At 40.2% G+C, this 18,913-nt stretch overlaps 1 protein-coding gene across 1 annotated transcript; it reads left to right on the forward strand.

Annotated features, from left to right (window-relative positions):
* Nucleotides 1-693: 693 nt before the first annotated feature.
* Nucleotides 694-7,081, forward strand: GSTK1 (glutathione S-transferase kappa 1). Its single transcript, XM_001365733.3, has 8 exons — nucleotides 694-863; nucleotides 1,552-1,633; nucleotides 1,963-2,091; nucleotides 3,041-3,141; nucleotides 4,190-4,225; nucleotides 5,858-5,974; nucleotides 6,297-6,390; nucleotides 6,792-7,081. The coding sequence occupies exons 1-8, from the start codon at nucleotides 792-794 to the stop codon at nucleotides 6,839-6,841; spliced, it is 681 nt and encodes a 226-aa protein (XP_001365770.2). The 5' UTR covers nucleotides 694-791; the 3' UTR covers nucleotides 6,842-7,081.
* Nucleotides 7,082-18,913: the final 11,832 nt, after the last annotated feature.

Here is an 18,913-nt window from a genome sequence, read left to right on the forward strand (position 1 = left end):
TGTCCTCTTCCACTGATATGTTATGTACATAATCTACTCTACTGACCAATCTTTCTTTTGTAAACTCTTACCTTGTCTTAGAATCAGTACTAAGTATTGGTTCCAAGGCAGAAGAGTGGTAAGGACTAAGCAATTGGGATTTAGTGACTTGCCCAGGGTCACACACCTAGGAAGTGTCTGAGGAAAGATATGAACCCAGGATATGAACCTCTTATCTCTAGGCCTGGCTCTCTATCCACTGAGTCAATAGTCACTCCCCTCCAATATCTTCTTGTGTGCGTGTTTATTGCTACCCCAGAAATTATCAGCCTGCTGTAGGTAGAATAAGATGAAAAGGGGCAGCCAAGTAGCTCAGTGGGCAAGTGATCATAACAAAATCTCTCTGTGGATCTCCCAATGTATCTTGCCCATTGTAAGCCTTTAACAAACCTTTGTGGACATGAAGTGAACTGTCAGGTTCACAGGAAATGCTCTTCCTGGGCTCCATCCTCAGCAAGAGCTCAAAGGCAGCTCCCTCCAGTCACCATTGAACAGAAGCAATTCCATCAAGTTTTCTGGTAAATTTCTCATAGCATCACCCCAGGTGGCCACTTGAGGGCAGCAAGAGCCCAAAAATAGTCCGACATTTCTCCTCCTCCAAGGTCTCAGCCACCAAGCTTGGGCACCCCACCCCTACGCCTCGCCAATCAGTTTCAAGGGGCGGATCCTGCTCAGAACCTATCAAGTTTAAGGAGGAGCAGAGAGAGAGAGGACTCGCTGACCAGATACGGTGTCCTTCCGCTCCCCAAAGCATGGCAAACCTACCTAGGAAGCTGGAGCTGTTCTACGATGTGCTGTCCCCCTACTCCTGGCTGGGCTTTGAGGTGATTGTGGCGCGGGGAAGTCGGGAGAGGCCTCCCGCTGCTGGGAACTGATACAGCGAGGTCCTCTAGGGGATTGGTAAAAGGGTGCTGGGGCTTAGGACGTTGGATGAGGGCACCTGGGCAGAGGGTAAACTTTCCCGGCCACCAGGGAAATTGTTTGTCATTAGGAAACTGGGAAAGGTGAGTCGGTGTTTAAGATTACTAGATAAGCTCTGCCCCTTGGAATCAAATGGCATTTATTTATGGCTCCTGCCCTACAGAAAGGAAAAAAAATGATAGAAGAAAATTCAAAAAGTAGAAATTATGATCACTCTCTGCAATTCTTTGTCTCAGTTTTGACACCCAGAAACGCAGCTATTGCCTTCTTTCCACCAATAGGAGGGAAGAATTATGAGGATAATAGGACTCTGATCTCAATTTAAATAATCTCTTGGGCACTTCACCCAGGTTGTGTGGTTAGATGTAAATCAGCCCCGGGCCAGTGTGGGGAGATTGTTGCCCAGGTCCTGGGGAGCCCAGATAAGCTCTCAAAGCCACAGCTAGAGAAATTGTCCCAATTTGAACCAAAAGATTCATTTGCCAGCTACCAGTGACCCTGAAAAGTCACATCTTAATGGGCTCCACCACTACCCACAATCTTGAAAGCACACACACAGTTGGTCCACAGTCATCATTGTCTCCTTTGCAGCTCCTGTGTCGATATCAAAACATCTGGAATATCAACCTTCAACTTCGCCCAAGCTTCATCGCAGGGATCATGAAGGACAGCGGTAGGAAAGAACCTCATGCTAGGGAATGTGGTAGCTAGAATCAGAGTACCCAGAGAGAGGTTCTATGAAAGAAGGCTCAGTCCGCAGGAGATGGCTCCAGTCAATTTTGCACATTGCTGTCATCAAATTTCTAGTTTATTTCCTTCCAAATGCCCAATCTATTAGATACAGGGAGTTTTTTCACCAAAGTTCTCAGTGACTCACTAGTATGTAAGTTTCTTGAGATAAGGAATTTTATGTTTTGTCTTTGTATTTCCACATTCAAGGACATGTATTTAGTAGATATTTAATAAATATTTATAGAAATGAACTCAATGACTCTTCCACAGGGAACAAACCACCTGCCCTGGTACCACGTAAAGGCAAATATATGATGATGGACCTCCAGCACCTAAAGAACTTTTACCAAGTTCCCATTCGGATTCCCAAGGATTTCCTCACTGTGATATTAGAGAAAGGTCTGTGTGTAGTGGGGTGGAAGTGGGGAGGTAGATGTGATGGTGGATGTGGTTGTGTGAAGAAAAGGAGAGAAAGGATATGAAGATCAGGCATACCAAGGCAGGAAATCTAGGATGAAGAAATATTGGGTGAGAAGGCAGCTAAGTAGTTCAGTGAATAGTGAGTGAGGCCTAAAAGCAGGAGGTCCTGGGTTCAAATTTGACCTCAAACACTTCCTAGCTATGTGACCCTGGGCAAGTAACAACCCCAATCGCCTAGCCCTTACCACTCTTCTGCCTTGGAGTCAATACTTAGTTGATTCCAAGATGGAATCTAAGGATTTTTTTTAAAGAAAGAAAGAAATGTTGACTGAGCTAAGTCAACAGTTACTAAAGTTGAGCAAAAGGACTCTAGGATCCACAGAAATATCTAGAGAATAACATTCTAGGTTGTAGGAGAAAACTTACGTTGCTCAGAGTCTTGAGTTGATCAAGACTATATAAGCACAGGATTGTAGGAAAATATAGAGGTTATGGAGGAAATAGAAGTGTTGGCATATAAGAGATGGGAGACAATAGGAAAAGTAGGTTTGGAGGGAGGAGGAACCCAAAGGAAGGAGGTGTGCAAGTCAGTGGAAAAGCAAGAGAAATCCATCTATATGCAAGAAATGCAACTGTAGAATATCAGGAATAGTTCTAGAGAATCCAGCAAAAACTAGGTTCAAATCCTTCCTTTTAACTTATGGTAGGCATGTGACAATGGGCAAATTATTCTATTATTCTAATCCTCAGTTTTTTCATCTGTAAAATGGGGATGATAATGTCCAAAATACCTACCTCATAGTGTTCTCATGAGGTTCTAGTGAACTAATGCCCTTTGCAAATCTTAGAGTGCTATATAAATCTAGATTATTGTAATTATCATTATTGTTATTATTCACTTCCCATCCATCACTTTTATTTTCCTCAGGGAGCTTGAATGCCATGCGATTCCTCACAGCTGTCAACATGGAGAAACCTGAGATGTTGGAGAACGTATCTCGAGAGTTGTGGATGCGTATCTGGTCACGAGTAAGTTCCTTTTTAAATGTCTTTTGATTATCAGAAATCTATTTTTTTCCTACCTATTCCCTCCTACCCCACTACCCCACCAAGTAGACCAAAAAACTCTCATAAACAAACAAGCTTAAACAAACAAAATGAATTCCTGGAAGGGCTATATCCAAAAAATACTTGTTTCTTTCTGTACCTGTGAGAGATCTCTAGCTGTAGTGTAGGCATGCTGTACCATCAGTACTCTGGAATTATGGTTGGTCATTGCATTGTTCAGAGTTCATTTTAAAAAACAATTATTAGGGCAGCTAGGTGGTTCAGTGGATAAAGAGTGAGGCCTAGAGACAGGAAATCCTGGGTTCAAATTTGACTCCACACACCTCCTGGCTATGTGACCATGGGCAAGTCACTTAACCCCAGTTGCCTAACCCTTACTGATCTTCTGCCTTGGCATCGACACAGTATCAATTTTAAGACAGAAGGAAACGTTTGGTTTTGTTTTTTTAAAGACAAGCAAACGGTTATCAAGCATACTTTTTTCTTCTTTAGTATCTACCTCCACCCACTGAAAAAGAAAAAAATAAAAATTATAAAACTCTCATGACATAAGCACAGGCAAAATAAATTCACATGTTGGTCATGCGGAAAAGAGTATGATTCATATTCTAAATAGTAGTTGGTAATTTTTTTTTCAGAAAGTATATGGTATTTTTTTAGTCCCTAGTTAGAGAGGACTTAGTCTCAGAATTTTTCATTTTTTAAATATTGATGTTAAAATGTTATTCTTATGGTTCTGCTCACTTCACTCTGCATCAGTTCATAGTTTATTCAGAAATCTAACTCCTGGATTAGACTCTCTAAAATGCCTCATCTACTTGGGCTTCCCTCCTCTATCAAAAGAGAGGTCTGATTCCTCTTACTATTTGCCTTTATAGTACTCCAATCAATTGATTTTTGTAGCACCAATATTTTCCAGGTACCAATGTCCATGACCATATCTCATCTCTGTACCCCCTGTCCAAGCTTTCTTTTTTTTGCCCAACTATATCCTATCCTTCACTTTTAGGATGAAGATATCACAGAACCCCAGAGCATCCTGGCTGTGAGTATCCTAGCTCTGCCCCTATTTCCCTAACTAGAAGTCTAAGGTTGTTGGAGGAAGAACAGCTAGGTGGCACACTGCATAGAGTGTCAGGACTAAAATTAGGAAGACATGAGTTGAAATGTGTCCTCTGACACTTAGTAGATGAATGATCTTGGGCAAATCACTTAATCTATATTTGCCTCAATTTTTTGATCTGTGAGGATAATAATAGCATCTATCTCCAAAGGCTATTGTGAGGATCAAATGAGATAGTAATTATAAAGCACTTGACACCTGAGCACTATCTAAATGCTGATTATCACCATCATCATCATCATTATAATTGTTAGAAATGAGAATCTTTCTTAAGTGAAACATATAGGCTCTAGGTGGTAAGGTATCTGGGAAGCAAGGCAAAATGATGGTAAAGTAGAGGCCAGGAGGGCTTGGACAGAAAAATCTCTGGTGAAACAGGAAGGAATCACAATCAAAATATATCTGAAAAGAAACCTCTGTGACACTAAGAAGAGAAAGGCAGTGGAATGTGTAGGAACACTCAGACAAGAAGAGAGATGATTTCCAGGAACTCCTTGGAGGAGGGACATTAGCATCTTCAAAGCTCAAAGATCTAAGAACTGATCTTCCTTGCATATGGAAAGTCTAGAGGCAATTCCATGAGAAACCAAAAGAGCTTGAAGTGGTATTATTTGTTGTTCTGAAAGACAAATAAAAATTAATCCAAATGCAATTTTTCTTTTGACTTTAAAGAGGAGAATGAAAACTTTCATGTGGCAGACCTAAACAACAGACTATTCACTGAAGTAAAATAAGAAGCCAATATTTAACCATTTTGAGTTCAACTCAGGTATATTGGGCTGTGAGGTTTATAAGCAGTTTCCTCAAAAAAATTCCACAAATGTTACCCTCAGTTTCCAATAAGGTAACTGTGGCTTCAAGTAGTCAGATGCTTTGGCCTGAGTTATAGAGCTAATAAGTGGTAGAACCAGGATTTGTATCCCAGCTCCCTTATTCCTAGAAGACCATTCTTTTCATTTTGCCATTATGAGCATTCACTAATAATTAAATGTCTTGATAATTTCTTGAGAGTTCTGGGCTTAGAGCAGAATGGATATGGGATTGTAGCAAATGCTCCCATAAGATTTTCAAAATTCCCAGCAGGGAAGAGAACCCACACATATACACATCTATTGCTCCATGTACCATTCAGCCCCTCTATTATCTCAAGGCTTCGGGAAAATGAAAAGTCATTTCTCTAAAGTTTGGGGATCCTTGGACTAAAGCATTTGAAAGGAATCAGCAAATAATATTTGAAAGAATAGTCCAGAACTAGAAGTTACAAGGCATTTGTTTCAAAGTCTCTGGTATTGGGCAAATTATTTTCCCTCTCTGAATCTTAGTTTTGTTATCTGTGAAAATATGGAATTGGACTAGATATTCTCTCAAGTCCTGTGAAAATCCAAAGTCAAGGTCAAGGGAATAGTCATGATATTAGGAATCTTCATGGACAAAGCCAGGAATATATACTGTTTACTTCTGAGGTCACTAACCAGGAAGAGATCAGATCTAAAAGTTAACCTTGCCACCTCTACTTAACTTTGGTACTCTCATTTGGTAATCTCATTTCTATAGGCTGCAGAAAAAGCAGGACTTTCTAAAGAACAGGCTAAGAGTCTACTGGAAAATTCTTCAACCGACAAGGTGAAGAACAAACTAAAGGAGACCACAAGTGCAGCCTGCAATTATGGGGTAAGGAGCCTTTGCCCCAAAATCAACCCATGATTTTTTAAGGAGCTCTATTATGTCTTCAAATTTCTTCCCATGAGTCTATGGAAAGAAAGGAAAGGAGAAAAATAGGTAATAATATAAAGGATAAAATAGAGAGGGGCTAATGTTAAGAGACAAAAAACCAGAGTCTCCAGCCTATCCCCTGCATGATTTTTCATTATCTGCATTGATAGTGGTCCCCCACTTCCACTCCCCTTCATCAACTAAGTCATCATTGACTCCTATCCTTCAAAGTCTTCTTCCTTGCTCTTTCTGTATTGCACTCTGATCTCTCTTTCTTCAGGCGTTTGGGCTACCCACCATAGTGGTCCACATGGATAACAAACCCTGCGTCATCTTTGGATCTGACAGGATGGAGATGCTGGCCTACCTGCTAGGTGAGTTAGAGTCACTTTCCCTTAGTATCATTAAGACATTCCTTGCCCTACAGTCCTGCCCACCTGCCAAACTTACCACTGAAGAAGAGCTTAGAGTTAGCAGGTATTCTTGGATAACAAAAGGCAGAGCCTTGTACTGGACTCTTCAAATAGGAATGGGGTTCTATCTTTAAAAGTGGAAACAACCTTTGTTGTAAGCAAACCATATGCATTATAGAAGATATAGAGAAACCATCTGCTCCTTGAAACCAAGATTGATCCCTTCCAAGAATTTCCTGAGTCCTTGTGAGCTAGAGAAGGGAAGAAGGAAGAGAATAATGGGCAGCATGCTTTGCCCAGGTCCCAGGTACTTCCTTTTTTTTAGGACCCTCTCTAGAAGGTACATGGTTTTCTCCTTCCAGGGGAACAGTGGCAGGGCCCAGTGCCCAGCGCTGTTAAAGGCAAACTCTGAGCAATTATAGAAAAGGAGGAGCTACGCATCCTTAGGAGCCAGGCCCTTTCTCCCCAAAGTGTCCTCATCATGGAATCCAGGATGCTGAGGTTCTACATTCTTACATTCTCACATCTGGGGGAAATGTGATATGTTATCCTGAATTTATAGCCCTAAGGTTGTCCTATTCCTTCTACTCACAAGTGCCTTCTGCTCACAACCTTTATTGTTTCAACAAAATAAACTCCCCACTGGAGAAGATATTTGGGTGCCTGTCACCATTCTGGTGTGTTTCATGATTCTTCACTCTGCATCAACACCTATTCTTCTCTGGACGTAATGAAAAGAAGGTCCCCAACAATTTCCTAGCATGTGTGCTAAGGAAAAGAGAAAAATGGCAATTAGAAAAATCACTGATTATACACATGAAGAAACTAATACTGGAAGTAGGGACTTGTCTAAAATCACAGAACTAGTAATCTGCAAAGCTAGTACTTTTATCTCAGAAAACCTTTCTTTTGAATATCTTTAGTGGGGGTAAATCTTTGCCCTTTGACATTGGTGTGAGTTATGGAAACAGCTGGAAATAATTGATCATGGGGAATATAACTTCCTTCTACAATTCATCTTTTGATTAATCTGCAAGAGTAGACTAGGCTTTCTCAACCATTGGTTTAAAGACTGTGCCAACTGTAATGAAAGATGAAATGATCTGGAAGCCCACCATAGACCCTGGTGATAGGAGTCCTTGCCACAGTCCTTTTCTCAAGGCCAAAGTGAGTCTATGTCAGGGACGGGACTGTAGAAACTGACTAGTGTAAACTGAGAATCCCCTGGAGTGACTTAAAGGTGATGTGCTAGGAATTTACTGGTCTCTAGCTAGAGATTAGATTATGTTATTGACTGGCAAATGAAGAATAGTTATAAGATCAAAGATAGTGTAGAGATAAAAAGAACTTCAAAAACTGACTAGTTCAATCCATACCCAAACATGAAGTCCCTATATATCATTTTTTACATGAGGTCAGTCAAAGCACGAAAAGTCACATGCAGAATCACACAATACTTAGAAACTGCCACAATAAAGCAGAGAAAAAGCTTGGAATGTGATATTCTAGGGCTAATGAAAAAAGCTGGGGGCAGAGCCAAGATGGCAGAATAGAGGCAAGCAAAGCTTGAACCTCTATGAGGTGCCTCTCCACCCAACCTTAAAATAATGCTTCACAACAAATCCTGGAATGACAGAACTAACAAGGGGATAGTGAAGTAAGGTAGGCAGAGAGGGTTTGATTCACTGTGATAAGAGGGGGGTTACAGAGCATCCTGAAGCAAGAGTATACCAAGGAGTACTGACACAATAAGCCCCACCACCCCACATCTACTGTTCCAGACTCTGATACTGACCCCAAGCCAACTTCAAAACCCTAAAGTCCTGCCTAAGCCAACAGCAGAGTTATCATTACCATCTCTTGAAGTTCTAAGCCATAGCGCAAACCTGCAGTAAAGCCCTAAACCCTAGCACTAAGCAGTTCAAAATGCACCTGGCTGGTGTAAGCTCAGAGTGAGGCTCCAAGGCCTTGCCTAAGCCTGCACTGAGACCCCATACCCTAGCACAGGGCACTCTGCAGTGCACCTAGCTGCTGTAATCCTAGAGTGAGACTCAGAGCCCTTGCCCAAGCCCTAGGTAAGGTCCTTCGACTCAGCACAGGGTTGCTTACAGTGCTCTGAGCCCTTCAAGTCACCAGAAGTCCCTAAAGGAGACTGAATTAGCAATGGGAGGTGTCTTTCAGAACTCCCAGTCAAGAAATATATTGCACCTCCTTGGAAAAATTGAAAGTTGTGGAAACCCAGAACTAGAGCTGAGGGAGATATAAGAGAATAAGAGAGAGAAATGAAAGCAATGAAAAGAATTTGCCAAATGAAAAAAGAGGAACCAAGAAAAGGGGTTTCTTAAATAAATAGAATTGACCAAATGGAGAAGGAGATCCAAAATCTCACAGAATAAAATAATTCCTAAAAAAATTAGAATTGGGCAAGTAGAAGCTAATGACTTCATGAGACATCAGGAAACAAAAAAACAAAATCAAAATAATGAAAAAATAGAAGAAAACATGAAATACCTCATTGAAAAAAAACTGATCTGGAAAACAGATCCAGGAGAGACAATTAAGGGGGGGAGGGGGAATCCTACATATCATATTACAAGAAATTATCTTTATACATCAAAGAGACAATAAGGAAAAATACTAGTACAAAAATATTCATAACCTCACTCTTCGTAATGGCAAAAAATTTGGAAAATGAAGGGTTGTCTCTTGATTAGGAAATGGCTGAACAAATTGTGGTATACGATAGTGATGGAATACTACTGTACTGTAAGGAATGATGATCTGGAGGATTTCTATATGAACTAGGAGAACCTCAATGAACTGATGCAGAGTGAAATGAGCAGAACTAGAACATTGTTCACAGAAAGTAAAACATTGTGGAACGGTCCGATGTAATGGACTTTGCTACTAGCAGCAATGTATTAAGGTAAAACTTAGGGCTGTTGACTGAATATATTATACTAGTGGTCACCAGGGATTAAAGTTCAATCCCAATAAAAAACTCACGTCAGTTTGGGATTTTTATGGTGGTTTAATTACAATAGAAGGAAGAAATTAAGAAGAAGGAGAGAGAGGAAAGGGTATAAGACTGCTCTGGCTAGTAAGATAGTTCAGAGGCCTAGGCCAAGGGGCCTTCTCAATCTAGCTCAGCTCCCAGCCATGAGGCCTCCTCTGAGATGAAGGGCCTCCTAGGAGGATAGCACTTTAGCAGATAAAGGAAAAGAGGAATCAGCCTAAACCACTCACCAAGGTCGCTGAGGGAAGATGCCTCACCTAACCCATGCTACAGAGCTCCCAGTTACCTCACCAGCAAGCCGCACACACCAAACGGTTGCCAGGGGTTCCCAACCTCTGAGTGAGAGCAAAAGCCCGGCAAGAGGAAGTCACGTGAAATATATAGACCATTCTTTACATCACTTCCTTTTTCTCACATGTACCAATGGTAGCTTAAGCTTGACTTAGGACAGCTCATGGGGGTCTGTCAGTTGTTTCTTATTTGTCACTTGCTAGCACATCTGTCCTAGGCCATCCTTCTCAACACATAATCCTTAAGTAGGAGTGGAGAAAATCTAAAATTCCCAAATGCAACAAGCCAGGGGAATGGTAATTTAATAAAATAGATTTCCAAGCATTCCTGATCAAAAGACCAGATTTAACAAAACAAAAAAAAAATTGATGTTCAAATACAAGACTCAAGAATAGCATATAGAAAGAGAAATCCCATTCAAAATCACCTTAGACAAAATAAAATACCTAGGAATCTATCTCCCAAGACAAACACAGGAACTATATGAACACAACTACAAAACACTCGCCACACAACTAAAACTAGACTTGAACAATTGGAAAAACATTAACTGCTCATGGATAGGACGAGCCAATATAATAAAAATGACCATCCTACCCAAACTTATTTATCTATTTAGTGCCATACCCATTGAACTACCAAAATACTTCTTCACTGATTTAGAAAAAACCATAACAAAGTTCATTTGGAAGAACAAAAGATCAAGGATATCCAGGGAAATAATGAAAAAAAAACACATATGATGGGGGCCTTGCAGTCCCAGACCTCAAACTATATTACAAAGCAGCAGTCATCAAAACAATTTGGTACTGGCTAAGAAACAGAAAGGAAGATCAGTGGAATAGACTGGGGGAAAACGACCTCAGCAAGACAGTATACGATAAACCCAAAGATCCCAGCTTTTGGGACAAAAATCCACTATTCGATAAAAACTGCTGGGAAAATTGGAAGACAGTGTGGGAGAGACTAGGAATAGATCAACACCTCACACCCTACACCAAGATAAATTCAAAATGGGTGAGTGACTTAAACATAAAGAAGGAAACCATAAGTAAATTGGGTAAACACAGAATAGTATACATGTCAGACCTTTGGGAGGGGAAAGGCTTTAAAACCAAGCAAGATATAGAAAGAATCACAAAATGTAAAATAAATAATTTTGACTACATCAAACTAAAAAGCTTTTGTACAAACAAAACCAATATAACTAAAATCAGAAGGGAAACAACAAATTGGGAAAAAATCTTCATAGAAACCTCTGACAAAGGTTTAATTACTCATATTTATAATGAGCTAAATCAATTGTACAAAAAATCAAGCCATTCTCCAATTGATAAATGGGCAAGGGAAATGGATAGGCAGTTCTCAGATAAAGAAATCAAAACTATTAACAAGCACATGAAGAAGTGTTCTACATCTCTTATAATCAGAGAGATGCAAATCAAAACAACTCTGAGGTATCACCTCACACCTAGCAGATTGGCTAACATAACAGCAAAGGAAAGTAATGAATGCTGGAGGGGATGTGGCAAAGTAGGGACATTAATTCATTGCTGGTGGAGTTGTGAACTGATCCAACCATTCTGGAGGGCAATTTGGAACTATGCCCAAAGGGCGACAAAAGAATATCTACCCTTTGACCCAGCCATAGCACTGCTGGGTCTGTACCCCAAAGAGATAATGGACACAAAGACTTGTACAAAAATATTCATAGCTGCGCTCTTTGTGGTGGCCCAAAACTGGAAAACGAGGGGATGCCCATCAATTGGGGAATGGCTGAACAAACTGTGGTATATGTTGGTGATGGAATACTATTGTGCTCAAAGGAATAATAAAGTGGAGAAGTTCCATGGAGACTGGAACAACCTCCAGGAAGTGATGCAGAGCGAGAGGAGCAGAACCAGGAGAACATTGTACACAGAGACTAATACACTGTGGTATAATCGAACGTAATGGACTCCTCCATTAGGGGCGGTGTAATGTCCCTGAACAACTTTCAGGGATCCAGGAGAAAAAAAACACCATTCATAAGCAAAGGATAAACTATGGGAGTGGAAACACCGAGAAAAAGCAACTGCCTGAATACAGAGGTTGAGGGGACATGACAGAGGATAGACTTTAAATGAACACTCTAATGCAAATACTATCAACAAAGCAATGGGTTCAAATCAAGAAAACATCTAATGCCCAGTGGACTTACGCGTCGGCTATGGGGGGTGGGGGGGAGGAAAAGAAAATGATCTATGTCTTTAACGAATAATGCTTGGAAATGATCAAATAAAATATATTAAAAAAAAAAAGAATAGCATAAAAATGTAAACAAGAAAGACGAAATTTAAGGGAATTAATAAGGTCAAACTGTTTATTTCCTCCATGGAAAGATAACTGTAACTCTTAAAATTATTAACAGTATTAGAACAGTTAGAAGGAGTATATACATAGTCAGAGAGTGCAGGAGTAAGTTGATTAGAATGATATGATATGCAGAAAAAGGGGGGAGAAGATTGCAGTGAGAAAAAAGGGAAGGGAGTGGTGAAATGAGGTAAATTATCTAACCTAAAGAGGCCCCCCAAAATTGGAAGTGGCAGGCATTGCTTAAACCTTACTCTCATTGTAATTGGATCAGAGAGGGAATAACAACCTTACTCATGTGGGTATAGAATCCTATCTTACCCTATAGAGAAGTAGGAGGGGAATAAGACACAGTTGGGGGGAGGCGTAATAAAAGGGAGGGGGGAATGAGGGATGATGATTAAAAGCAAAACACTTGTGAAAAGGGACAGAGTGAAAGTAGAGAGAAAGAGGAGGGCCAAGAAGGAAAATAAGATAAAGGGGAATAAGAAGACGGCAATCATAACTGTGAATGGAATGAACAAATCCAAAAAATAAGCAGTTAGCAAAATTGATTAAAAACCAGAATCCTATGATATGCTGTTTACAAGAAACAAATTTGAGGCAGGGAGAATAAAGGTAAGTGAAAACTGGAGCAGAATTTACTATGCTTCAGCTAAAGTAAAAAAAGCAGGAGTAGCAATCACGATCTCAGATAAAGCTAAAGCAAAAATGAATTTAATTAAAAGAGATAAGAAAATAAATTACATTTTAATAAATGATACTATAGGCAATGAGGTAATAGCAATGCTAAACATATAAACACCAAAAGATATAGCCTCCAAATTTTTTAAGTAGAAATTAAATGGGCTTCAGGAGGAAACAGTAAAACCTTACTAATGTGGGGGGGGGGGAGGGGTGGCAAGATGGCATAGAAGGTACAGGGACCCATCTGATTTCTATCAAAATACTCTCCAAAAAGCAATGACATAACACTGAGCCCAATGACATAACAATGAGCCCAAAACAACTTAGAAGGCTGGCATTAGGAATCTAGTCCACCTAAGTGGAGGTGACAATGCAGAGCAGCACCTCAGGGCAGCCCTCACTGAGGTAACAGGCCTTAGGCACAACTGAACCAGTAGCTAAGGGTTCCAGAACTCTCAGTCACAGATGGTAATGGAGGGAGAGGGGGTCGGAGTCAGACTACTGCTCAGGAGATTATAGGAGTCTCTTTGCTGGCTCTGGGTACAAGACTCTTGTTTCATTGCCCCAAAACAGAACCCGGTTCCGGGTGAGGAGGAACACTTAAAGCATTTGCAACCATAGGAAAACAGAGGACCCTGGTCACAGTTCCAAAAGGGAAAAGAGTGCTTGGGGTTTCTCACAGATCAGAGCACAGGTCAAGAGAGTAAACATTCCTCTCCATATATCATACCACCTTGGAACGTCTGAAAGCAGATAGATCCTCAGTGCCAGCTCTGGAATCATCTGTCCAAAGAAGCTTGGAACAGTGCTTCCTTTATCATAGTTACAGAGCCCATGTTTAACAATTTTTTTAAACCCTTACCTTCCGTCTTTGAGTCAATAATGTGTATTGGCTCCAAGGCAGAAGAGTGGTAAGGGCTAGGCAATGGGGGTTAAGGGACTTGCCCAGGGTCACACAGCTGGGAAGTATCTGAGGCCAGATTTGAACCTAGGACCACCCTGTTTAACAATTTTTTAAACTAAAAGAAAAGAAAAAGGCAGGGAAATGAGCAAATAACAAAAAAAGGAAATATAGAAAGTTATTGTGGTGACAGGGTAGACTCAAACTCAGAAGACAGCAAAGTTAATATTTCTGCACCCAAAACCTCCAAGAAGGAAATAGCAAACTACTATAATATCTTTGCCAAGAAAAGCCTAAATGTGGTCCAAGAGAGTTGGATACAAATGAAAAATGACTGAACAACCGCAAAACTTTCAAAGCTCTCTTAATTGTCTTTGATTCCTTCTTTGCTTCCTTCTCTCTCTCTCTCTCTCTCTCTCTCTCTCTCTCTCTCTCTCTCTCTCTCTCTCTCTCTCTCTCTCTCTCTCTCTCTTTCTCTCTCTCTCTTTCTCTCTCTCTCTCTCTCTCTCTCTCTCTCTCTCTCTCTCTCTCTCTCTCTCTCTCTCTCTCTCTCTCTCTCTCTCTCTCTATGGGGAAGGAGTCAAAAGGAACCCTACTACTCTTTCTCCTTCCTTCTCCTTTCCACAAATTTTTTTTTGGTTTCACCAAAACCTGGTCCTCTTTCTATTAGGTCCTCCCCCCCCCCCCAGATATCTTAGACTCAAAATTTTTGCTATATTTGATTTGTCCCTGCCCTTCATCCTTAGTATCCAGTAAGTGGCCATGGCCTATTCATTTAATATTCTCTGAATTCTTTCTTTTTCATTCTCCTGACTTAATTCAAGCCTTTATCCCTAAAGTTTCCATTGGATTGAGCCCTAGATAGGGAGTCAGGAAGATCTAAGTTCAAGTCTGTCATTAGACACTTATTAACTATGACTGTGGGCAAGTCATTTAATCTTAACCTGCCTCAATTTCGTCATCTAAAAAAAAGAATGATAATAGCACCTGCCTCACAGGGTTGTTATGAGGGTAAAATGAGATAACACTCATAAAATACTTAGCAAACCTTTAAGCCCTATATAACAATTTTCTAACTTCTCTCTCAGTTCCTAGTCTCCAATCTTTGTCAGAGTAATCTTCCAAATGTGACCTCTAACCATAATTATTTCCCTCTACAAAGATCTTCAATGGGTCTCTGTTGCCTACTGAATAAAATCGCAACCCCTAATCCTAGCATTCAAGGACTTCCATAAAATATGACTACAACTCAGCTTTCTGATATTATTTCACAGTAACTATTTGTCCCAGGTACTTTTTCCTTGTAGAGAACTGACTGATGATTTACAGAACAATGTGCATGTGACTTCCTAAATGGACAAAGTAAGAAATTTAGAACCAGGAAATTTCTCTTCCTATTGTCCATGCTTTGACAAACAAGACTTTAGTCATCCTTACCCCAGCTCATCCTGTCCTTTCTGCCTCAAAACCTTTGCTATCATCGTCTCTTACATTTGAGTGATATTGGTTCTGCTTTTCTGCCTGCTGATCCTTCAAGACCCAACTCTGGTACTATGAAAGTGTTTTAATGCTATTCCAAAGCAATTATCCTATGCTGATTTACATTGTAATTATCGATATGGCTATGCTGTATGAGGTGTTCAAGGAGGACTAGCACCTCTGGTGTGAGGGCTTGTTGAACCCTTTTCAGGGATGTTTATCCAACTTTGGTTTCCACCTTTCACCTAACTCTCACTTGAGGCTCCAAGAAGCTATATATAGTGTGCACATCAGCCACACTCCAATAAAACCATCTTGGCAGATGTGCTAACGCAGGTTGAGATAATTGACAGATCTCTAACCTGTTGGTGAGTTAGGGAAGTGTCTACCCCAAGCATGTGAAGACCCCACCCCCCCACAATGGATGGATGAGAAAAATTTGTTCCAATGGCCATGAAGGAAGCTAACTAAAGCAGGGGCTGTGGAATACTTAGCCCTTGGTCAAATGTCAAAGATGCCAAAATCATCTATTGTATCCCACATCATCAATAGTCATTCTGACTTTTGTATTACCACTGGAGTTTGATGACTCTGAAAGAGTGAGGCTAATGACTTTGCTCAACTCTGTCTCACTTAAATCCAAGTCAAATGCAAGTCAAGACATGACCCTGGTGATATCATTGATCCTCTTAAGAAATGAAAGATAAAGGTGGCAGCTGGGTAGCTCAATGGACTTACAGCCAGGCCTAGAGATGGGAGGTCCTAGGTTCAAATCTGGCCTTAGTCACTTCCTAGCTATGTGACCCTTTACAAGTCTCTTGACCCCCCATTGCCTAGACCTTACCACTCTTCTACCTTGGAACCAATACATAATATTAACTCTAAGGTGGAAGTTAAGGGTTTAAAAACAATGAAGAAGAGACAGAAAGGAGGATCAGTGGAATAGACTTGGGGTAAGTGACCTCAGCAAGACAGTCTTTGATAAACTCAAAAATCTCAGCTTTGGGGACCAAAACCCACTATTTGATAAAAAAAAAAAACTGCTGGGAAAATTGAAAGACAGTATGGGAGAGATTAGGTTTGGATTAACATCTCACAAACTATACCAAGATAAACTCAGAATGGGTGAATGGCTTGAACATAAAGAAGAAAACTATAAGTAAATTAGCTGAACACAGAATAGAATACATGTCAGAAATTTGGGAAAGGAAAGATTTTAAAACCAAGCAAGACTTAAAAAAAAATCACAAAATGTAAAATAAATCATTTTGATTATATCAAATTAAAAAGGTTTTGTACAAACAAAACCAATGTAAACAAAATTATAAGGAAAGTAACAAATTGGGAAACAATCTTCATAACAAAAACCTCTGACAAAGGTCTAATTACTCAAATTTACAACGAGCTAAATCAATTGTACAAAAAAAATCAAGGCATTCTCCAATTGATAAATGGGCAAGGGACATGAATAGGCAGTTTTCAGTCAAAGAAATCAAAACTATTAATAAGCACATGAAAAAGTGTTCTAAATCTCTTATAATCAGAGATGCAAATCAAAACAACTCTGCGGTATCACTTCATACCTAGCAGATTGGCTAACATGACAGCAAAGGAAGGTAATGAATGCTGGAAGGGATATGTCAAAGTTGGGATATTAATACATTGCTGGTAGAGTTGTGAATTGATCCAACCATTCTGGAGAGCAATTTGGAACTATACCCAAAGGGTGATAAAAGACTGTCTGCCCTTTGATCCAGCCATAGCTCTGCTAGGTTTGTATCCCAAAGAGATAATAAGGAAAAAGACCTGTACAAGAATATTCATAGCTGCGCTCTTTGTGGTGGCAAAAAATTGGAAAATGAGGAGATGCCCTTCAACTGGGGAATGGCTGAACAAATTGTGGTATATATTGGTGCTGGAATACTATTTTGCTCAAAGGAATAATAAAGTGGAGGAATTCCATGGGAACTGGAATGTGTTCTATCCACCTTCAGAGGAAAAACTGTGTTAGTAAAAACACTGAAAAAAAACAATTGCTTGATTACATGGGTCAAGGGGGATATGATTGGGGATATAGACCCTAAATGAACATCCTAGTGCAAACATCAACAACATGGAAATGGGTTCTGATCAAGGTCACATGTGGAATTGTGCTTCAGCTGCTGGAAGGGTGGATGGAGAGGAGGGAGGAATAGAATATGATTTTTGTACTCAAGGAATAATGTTTGAAATTGACCAAATTTAAAAAAAAAGGTAAAAAAAAATAAAGGATGTACAGCACATTTCTATGCCTATCATTTCCCCACTGATTTGTTCATAATAATAGTTCATATATGCAAAGCCCTTCAAGGTTTACAAAGCCTTTTTTTCCTTAGGAATCTTATGAGACACATTGACTAGCTGTGTGACCCTGGGCAAGTCACTTAACCTTAATTGCTTGCCCCTAACTCTCTTCTATCTTAGGACTGATAATAAGGAGGTGGGGGGACAGCTAGGTGGTTCAGTGTATTGAGATTCAGGCTAGAGATGGGAGGTCCTGGGTTCAAATTTGACCTCAGACACTTCCTCGCTGTGGAACCCCAAACAAGTCACTTAACCCCCATTGCCTAGCCCTTGCTGCTGTTCTTCTGCCTTGGAACCAATACACAGTATTGATTCTAAAATAGAAGTTAGTGCTTTTTAAAAAATTCTATTAGGCAAATAGTCTGTTATTTTTCAGGTTTTTGCAACTAAAGAAAGTAAGGCTCAGTGACTTCATGCTCACAGGAAAAAAGAAAAAGAGTATTTAATAAGCATGTACTATATGCTAGTAGTACTGTGCTAAGCACTTTACAAGTACTATCTCATTTTTTGCCACAACACTCCTAGGAGGCAGATGCTATGATTATCCCCATTTCCCTGTTCAAGAAACTGAGGCAGAAATTAAGTTTTTAAGGCCAAATCTGACCTCAGATCATCCTCCCCTAAGGCCCATGCTCTATCCCCTGTGTACCTGGCAACCATGCAGCTAGTAAGGCAAAGGGCATGAAAGCATCTTCTAGGTAGCTGCCATTTCTTATTTATGTAATCATTATGTCAAAGATTCTGAGGCAAATAGCCTAAACATATTTTGAAAATTTTGCTCCTTTTTCTAAGCTTATTTGCATCCAATCCAGAAATGTGGGGAAATCTCTCCATGGTACCACCAACTCCCCGCAAGCTGTTCAAAATCACAGCCAGAGAAAATTTTGCTTAAGGAGGAAAAAAGCATTAGTCCTTTCATTAAACTCTTTATACCCTTTGTCCAGGCCATCCCAGTGCTGGGCATATGACCTTAAGGAACTCAGAGGCAGAAAGAAAGCCCTAAATGCTCCACAGTATTCCCCACATTCTTCATTCCAGTGACCTTGGCCCACTCCCTATTCTGCCAACATAATAATGCTCTATCCCCTGGCCTCATGCCTGGAATGCAGTGCCCTGGCCTCTACCTCTTAGAATCTCTGATCCCAGGCTTCATATCAAGTCCTGCCTTCTACATGAACCCTCCGCTGTGCCCTCTAACTGCTTCCCCCTCCCAAAATTGCAGTGTATTTACTTTTCATATATTCCTTTATGTAGAAATATGGTCTCCTTCACTAGAAGGTAAACTCCTTGAGGGCAGGGATGGTTTCACTTTGGTCTTATACCGGTCCCCAGTACATAACACAGTGTTTCACATATTATCAGAGCCTAATACTTCTTATTGATTGATTAATAGCAGCACTTCTTTTTTATTAGCA

The sequence above is a fragment of the Monodelphis domestica genome, chromosome 5 (genome assembly GCF_027887165.1).
Source record: "Monodelphis domestica isolate mMonDom1 chromosome 5, mMonDom1.pri, whole genome shotgun sequence".
Taxonomy (NCBI): domain Eukaryota; kingdom Metazoa; phylum Chordata; class Mammalia; order Didelphimorphia; family Didelphidae; genus Monodelphis; species Monodelphis domestica.